At 33.6% G+C, this 7,949-nt stretch overlaps 1 protein-coding gene across 1 annotated transcript; it reads right to left on the reverse strand.

Annotated features, from left to right (window-relative positions):
- Positions 1–1,081: 1,081 nt before the first annotated feature.
- LOC112776394 (uncharacterized) lies at positions 1,082–7,724 on the reverse strand. The gene is made up of 4 exons (XM_025820547.3): positions 7,364–7,724; positions 6,947–7,096; positions 2,112–2,177; positions 1,082–1,770 (listed from the first exon to the last, which is right to left on the reverse strand). Exons 1-4 carry the CDS (start codon positions 7,493–7,495, stop codon positions 1,102–1,104), a joined length of 1,017 nt encoding a protein of 338 aa, XP_025676332.1. The 5' UTR covers positions 7,496–7,724; the 3' UTR covers positions 1,082–1,101.
- Positions 7,725–7,949: the final 225 nt, after the last annotated feature.

Consider the following 7,949-nt stretch of genomic DNA (forward strand, 5'->3'; position numbering starts at 1 on the left):
CAATGACCTAAGTGTACAATGTGTATAATTGGCTAAATCTTTGGTCCATGAATAAAATGAACATCACTCATACTATCCAGAATAACCATTCGGATACCAGAGATAATAAACATCTCATGTCATAAAACTACTCATCCCAAAAGCTTAAGCTTTTTGATTTTGGGGTTCACAAAGAATCGAACTCGACCTTTTGGATCTAGAACTCTAATACTATATCATGAAACCACTCATCCTAAAAGCGTAACCTGACAGGACAACGTAACATTAATGGTCATATCTCTAATACTTCCTAAATCTCCATTGTACACATTGTACGCTTAGACCATTGAATCCCTATACTTTCTCTATTAGTAATTTTGTATCGTTTGAAATAAAAGAAATCCTAGTTGTTTTTTAACTTTTCGTCTTTATTCAACTTTTTTTTAAGGATTTATTATTTAATTAATTTAAATATCTACTTTTACGTATTATTTATTCAAAACATCAAAAAAGTTATTTTTTATTCTTTCTCCTCTAAAAATTGAATAAAGAACAATACTTAAAGAATACCTAGTTACACTGAAACAAACCAACTTTTTATCAAGGAAAAATCAGTTAAGGTGATAAATATCGCAATTCCTTAAACAAATGATTTAAGTACAATGTCTACCAAAAAAAAAAAAAACAAATGATTCAAGTTCAAGTTTTGAAAATAAAAAACTTGTTAAAAATTTCGATGAAAGACTTATGCCCCTTTATATAGTGTATACCCATGTAGTGTGTATTAGTGTGTTGTATGGATATGTAGTACATAGATATAATACTTAGGATTGGAAATTGTTCAATCCAAACAAAAAAAAAATCGATGCTAGTGGCTTAATTAGAACGCCGAAAAAGAAAAGAACAGAAATAAATCAAATTATGTTTTCTCATTTCACAGTTGACCTTTATTGCTCATAATTCACACGATACACAAACACAACAATCACTACCGCAACCTCATCTCATTAATCCTCCATGCGCATTATTGAGAAGTATAATTTTATATACTAAATAAATCTTGGAGATTTGGGTGACAGTGAGTAGGGAGGCGCCAGAAACATGATACTATTAAGAACTATATTACTTCATTAGATCCAGAAATACAAAAGCATTCCACAAACTATGCAACAACATTGATGGAAAGAGGTTCTTAGATCTTACAAAGACAGCACCCATCACTATGCCTAGAAATACAAGTGGCAGCATCCTCTGAATGTTAAAATGTGCCAAGGCAAATGCTACTGAGCTAACTAATATGGCAGACCATAGTGGCATGTACTTGGTTAAAGACGGGAGAAGGAAACCTCGGAAGACGATCTCCTCCCATATTGGGGCGCAAACTGAGACAACCATTGCATAGAGGGCCATTGCCACTGGGTCTCGTGCCACAATTGATTGCTCTACGCTTGAGACAGTCACAGGACTAGATTGAAGCACAGGTAACAAATTTAGGTTCACCTGTGACAGGTGATTGATAACAGGGAACATGAGGCAGCCTAAACTGACATCAAAAAGCCAATTGCCTTTGAATTCAAATTTAAACCAGTCGGATGTGAGTGGTTTAAACTTTGCAAGGCAACGATGAAGTATCACTATGCCAACCACACCTTCAGCAATATCAGTTAATAGGCTGTACAATGCTTGTCCCCTGTATGTGAGAGACTCCTTTCTAAACCCCGCCATGGAAGCCAAAAATGGAACTATCCAAGATCCTACAAACCAAAATGAAGCGATCCAAAGAAGCATAACCTGCAGAATCCATCTAAGAGACTAAGAGTTCTTAACTAAAAGGAATTATAACATACACCTTTACAATCACAATCACACACATTTATATTATTATATATACACTCATTCTCAAGCACCAGCCAGAAACTCCTCATTCCTCCCAAAAGAGGGAGAAATACATCTTTCTGGTCTTGTCGAATCAGGGCCTATGATGGAATGATCATTGCATGCATTTTCCACATGGTCATTCCAATCAAAAGAAGCAGGAGAACAGAACCTCAATTTACCATACCAAACATATTCTGAGAAAATACATTATTGATAATGGTATCTAAAAGATAAAAGATAAGAAATGCTTTTACCTGAACAATGGTCTTTGCCGTCCAAGGAACTGCCCAAGGTTCCCCATCAACGATGGAACTAATGATCTGAATGCAACAACATCACTTTCACTTTTTCATCAAGGAAAAGAAAAAACTTCACCATTGATGCTTGCATTGTTTAACATAACATAAATGGGATTTAGGGTTTAGGGTTGAAGTTAAGTTGTTTTTAATTGATCATGCTATACTTTTTAGGGCAAACCATAATAAAAGCTGCTTAATTTTGCCAAAAGTGATGCATCAAGGTATAAATTCCATAGAACTTTAACACCAAATTGGGTTATTAATTTGGCTCTCATTCAATAATCTAAAACACATTCAAATTAAGCGCAGGTTCTTACTAACAATTTTTTTTCCTACGGAAAGGCTCTAAAACCATGTTGGAGAGAGAAGGGTATATAATCAGTGGCTGAATAATATAAATCTGATTAATGTAGTCCCATGATTAGCAATCAGTATAATTAGATTATTTGGTTAGACTATCCAATCAATCTAGACCTATTTTATATAATAACTCCGCCCATGTTACATAGTTGGTTCCAAGCCCAGATAAAGGAAGAGGATTGTGTTTGACCCTCGACAGCCAGCATAAAAACTTATTTGAATCTTCATGACATAGACTAGAGACATTATTGCGCTAAAGTTAGGTTGCTGACTCGAAGCAACGCGCTGTATAGCTCGAATATAGTGTCAAATGAGCAAGAGCCGCTGCATCAAAACCCAGGTGTAGTGCAAACTAAGCAAGGGATTTCACGTTTGGTTTTTGTGAACAGATGAGGATAAATAAGTTAGTTAACCAAGGAAGAGTGAAAGTAAAGACATAGGTAACAGAACACTACAGTTTGGGGTATGGAACATAGGCACACTTACAGGAAAATCTATAGAGGTGGTGGACACCATCACAAGGAGAAAGATTAACATAATGTGCCTACAAAAAATGAAATGAGCAAGGATGAAGACAAGAGAGTTAACTTTAGGGTTTAAGCTTTGGTATGCAGGAAAGGTGACAAATAGAAATGGAGTAGGCATTATTGTATTTAAGCAGCGGAAAAAGGATGTGGTAGAGGTCAAAAGGGTAAGGGATCGGATTATCGCTATAAAACTTGCGGTAGAAGGGGATATTTTTCATGTGATTTAGCGCATATGCACCAAAAGTAGGTTTAGAAGAACAACACAAGAAGAAGTTCTAGGAGGAGTTAGAAAGTTTAATTCAAGACATACCTTTGGGAGACAAGAATTTTTTAGGAAGAAATTTAAACAGTCATGTTGGAAACGATGTAAATGGATATGAGAGAATACTGGGGGCCATGGTTTTGAGGCTGCCAATACGAAGAGCAAAATTATCTTGGACTTTTCCTCAACTTTTGATCTCCTCATCGCAAATACTTATTTTAAGAAGAGAACGAACACCTTATAACCTATAAGAGTGGTGTAATAAGCTCTCAAATCGATTTCCTTTTGCTAAGGAGAGTCGACCAGAAATTTTGCACCAATTGTAAAATTATTCCGGAAAAGAAGTTGACAACACAATATAGGGTGTTCGTCATAGATTTTCGCATTGAACGAAAGGTGAAAAGCAAAGAAGCTACAAAGATGGGTAGAAGAAAAAGCTGCAAGGAGTCATGGTGGTGGAACACAAATATTCAAGAGAAGAAAAAGGTAAAGAGGAAATGTTTTAAAAAATGGTCTTTAAGCTGCAATGTTAAAAATTGAGAAAAAAAATTATAAGATTGCTAAGAAGGAGACTAAAGTGGTAGTAAGTAAAGTAAGAACAAGAACAATAGCATATGAGGATTTTTATCATTATTTGGGTACGAAGGAAAGGAAAAAAGATATATATAAAATCGCAGAGTCAAGAAAGAAGAACAAGAGATTTGGATCAAGTTAAATGCATCAAAAGCAAAAACAGTAAGGATTTGGTCCAAGATGAGAGTATTAATAAAAGATGGAGGAGCTACTTGTATGAGTTATTTAATAAATAACAAGAGACTTTTCCATGATTTGGTTGGTTATATACAAGGAAAGGAAAACAAAACTTTAACTATTATAGAATGATTCGAGATTTCGAAGTAAGAGGATGTCGGATGAGTGGAGTTAAAACCCTTTGGTCTCTATTTACAAAAATAAGAGGGATATACAAAATTATGAAAACTACATAGGGATCAAACTCATGAGTCATACATGAAATTGTGGGAGAGGATAATAGAACGGAGGTTGATACATGAGATACAGGTCTCGGAGAACTAATTTGGCTTTATGCCGAATAAATCCACCATTAGATCTATATACTTGTTAAGGAGAATGATGGAGAGATACCAGAGTAACGAAAAAGATCTACACATGTTGTTTATTGATTTGGAAAAGCATATGACAAAGTACCAAGAGAGGTTCTATAGAAGGTTTTAGAGAAGAAGTGTGTAAGGATTGCATATATTCGTATAAGTAAGGATATGCGAGACGAAATATATGGGATGTAAGTTTGGTAGGCGAAGGAGAAACAATAATACAGAAGCGAAAATTGAAGAAACTATCTTACCACAAGTAAAGTGTTTTTAAGTATCTTGGATGCATAATTAAGGATAATGGAGAGATTGAGAAATATGGAAAAGATAGGATACACGCAAGCTGGTCAAAGTGGCAGAGTGCGTCTTGTTTTACATGCGACAAAAAAGTACTTTTAAAACTTAAAGGGAAATTTTATCGCACTGCCATTAGACTGACTATGTTGTATGGAACAGAGTATTGAACAGTAAAAGGTGAGCATGGACATAAGTTTAGTGTGACAAAAATGAGGATGTTGCGCATGATCAGCCACACATGTATGGATAAAATAAGAAACGAAGATATAAGAGAGAAAGTTGGAATAACGTCTATTGTAGAGCATCTGATCAAGTGGATGGATGAGATGAAAGGTAAACACGGAGCAAATAGTAGAGAAAGACCAAAAATAAAATCATACATGAGGTGGTCAATGAAAATTTGTGTAAACAGTCTCACTGTTAACATAATACATGATAGGCCGCAATAAAATTGTTTGATGTATGTAGTCGACCCCACCTAATGGGATAAGACTTTATTATTATTATTGTTGTTGTATCGCTCTAATAAGAATATATAAATAACATAATGTTTTTTCTTTTTTCTTATATATATATATATATACACCCCATTTGGAATGTGATAATCAAGAATGGGAAGTGATCACAAAGACAACTCTAAATTTTCAGGTCCATGGAATTAAATCAGAATTTATGTCAAGTTTGTCAAAAAAATTGAGGAGTAGGTCCGTTATTCAGTGATCACAAGCATTGGAAATGCATGAGAAACCAACTTTAAACAAGGTTAGCATGTCAGAGAGTTTATGAAGGGACAGACTCCACAATAAATTTAGCAGTATTTCACCAACATGAAGGAAACCAAACGGAAGTCATAAAATTCATTTTAGGCCTATACAGTAGTACCCTAATGGGTTGTGCTGATGTGCAAATTAAAAACAATATGAACAAGATCCATATAAATGGCCATATGACATAATCTATTAAATTAGTGCTTATTAAGATTTGATTTGGTGAAATTTTTATTTTTTTAAAAATAGTTTATAAAAACAAACTTTTAAAAGATAGTTTTTTTTTTTTTAAATTATAACATTTATATTTGATAAATTAAATTAAAAATGACTTTTAATAAACACAAGCAACAAATATGTTTGGTAAAATAACTTTTAAAATTTAAAAATATTAATATAAGAATTAAATTTGAATATTAATTAAATTTGAAGTTATATTAGACTTTTTAATTTGAGAAAAAATTCTAAACGGTCCCTGACAATTACTTCGAAAGACAATGAGACCCTCAATAAAAAAATATTCTTTTCGGCCCTTGGTATTTATTTCTATGAGACTGATTAGCCTCTTTGTTAATATTTTTCCTTTGTATTAATGAAATAAGTTTACATGGCATGTTAAACTGTTGATTTATCCGTTAAGAGCCAACTAGGATTAACAAATTCTTTTTTGTTGGGAGTCTCGTCTTTAGAGGTAATTGTCAAGGCCTTAGTTTTTTTTATTATCTTTTTCAAATATATTGGCTAAATTTTTTTTTGTGTAAAACTAAAAAATAATAGTGATTTTTAAATTATTTTTATTTAGAAGATATATTAGTAATTAACGTGTCACGTAAGTATGTTTTGAAAAAAGATCATTGACAGATGGACTAATCAGTCTCACGAAATTAAATATCAAAGAATGAAAAAAGTATTTTTTTTATTGGAGGCCTCATAGTCCTTGGAAAAAAAATTTTTATTGGAAGTCTCGTAGTCCTTTAAACAATTATCAGGACCGAAATAGATATTTACCTTTTTAATTTTGCCAAGTACAAGTTATCTTTCAAAAGCTTTACTTTAAATGCTTTTAAAAACACCCATATTTTTTTAAAATTGCATGATTTTTTTTTATAGACTATGTTACGTGTGCACTAAAATCAACCACCAAAGTCAGCCACCCAGTATAAAATATATGTTAAAATACAAATACACATTGAAAATAAATTAAACCACACATGTATTTATACACAAATATATTAGTGGCTGATTTTAATAATTGAGTTTAGTGTACAAATAGCATTTTTGTTTTTTTTATTTATCAAACCCAAAACGAGTAGCTGTGTGCTTTCTACCAAACCAAGCCTAAGCACAGGACTTCAAATTTTTAAGCCAAAATAGGTTATAAGATATAAGAGATAGGCAGATGAGTAAATTCCTTAAACATACTGAAAATGATCTTCATGAAACATGACTAAACAAATGAAATCAATACCTTATGGAGAGTTGCAATCCAATCTTTATTTAACTCCTTGGACTTGTCACCTTTAGGCTTCACCAAATCTCCTGCCAATTTATCTGTGAACTCGGAGCCATTATTTTCCAATGGAGCGTTTTCATGCCTAAGACACAGCAGTCTCCACTTCTACAATGGAGAAATGAATTATTCGGATCAGAACAAAATTTACCAGCAAAGAACCTTAAAAAGAAAAACTAACTAACCATTTCAGCACTTCACATAATTCAGTCATCAAATTAAATATCTGAATATTTTTTCATTTTGAAAAAACAAACGCACAATTCAATTGAGCTACGAGACAAAATTTTAAAGAACGAAGGGTAAAAAGAAATGGACATAGAGTTATCTACACAGAGAGAGAGAGAGAGATAGAGAGAGAGAGAGAGGGGTTACCTTTTTAGGAGGGGGGGATAAATTGAATGAAAGGGGAGATGGGGTTGTTGGACAAAGAAGCGTAGCCCGAGAATTGTGGAGGCGGAGGGAAAGAGAGAAGGGAAGGGAAAATAAGGCGGAGGCGGAGGGCATAACTCCAATTAAAACTGATGAATTAATGTTATCACAGAACAATGGGCACCGCCATGATCGACATTGGAATTGGAGCTTTCAGCTTTCACGAATGAAAGGGAATGAAGGACCCGCACCCAACCCAACCCAACCCAACCCAACCCAACCAGCCCAAAGTGGGTGGCTGCTAGACACTGTTTCTGTGTTTAACCGTTTATGACTTACGGCTTATTGCTCTGCTGTTGATGTCACTGTCTAGTGTCTAAGACTATGTAATTAAAGCTTTTTATTTGGATTTAAATACTTAATAATCGATTATAGATAATTATTAACCAAATCTCATATGGTTTACGGCGGGAATTTCGCCATGTAATGCCCTAATGATACTGTTAAAAGCCTATTTCTCTCAAATATTAAAAGAAAAATAACATCCAATTTTTCTTACTCTCTCAAATAAAACTAGTCATCTTTTACA

This window comes from Arachis hypogaea, chromosome 19 (genome assembly GCF_003086295.3).
Source record: "Arachis hypogaea cultivar Tifrunner chromosome 19, arahy.Tifrunner.gnm2.J5K5, whole genome shotgun sequence".
Classification (NCBI taxonomy): Eukaryota; Viridiplantae; Streptophyta; class Magnoliopsida; order Fabales; family Fabaceae; genus Arachis; species Arachis hypogaea.

What these genes read in the sequence shown, in the direction of transcription:
- LOC112776394 (XM_025820547.3), bottom strand. Translation starts at nt 7,495, where the DNA reads ATGCCCTCCGCCTCCGCCTTATTTTCCCTTCCCTTCTCTCTTTCCCTC. An exon ending in GGATTGCAACTCTCCATAAG is followed by an intron (nt 2,178 to 6,946) that starts GTATTGATTTCA and finishes TGTTGCATTCAG; the next exon opens with ATCATTAGTTCCATCGTTGA. An exon ending in CGGCAAAGACCATTGTTCAG is followed by an intron (nt 1,771 to 2,111) that starts GTAAAAGCATTT and finishes TGGATTCTGCAG; the next exon opens with GTTATGCTTCTTTGGATCGC.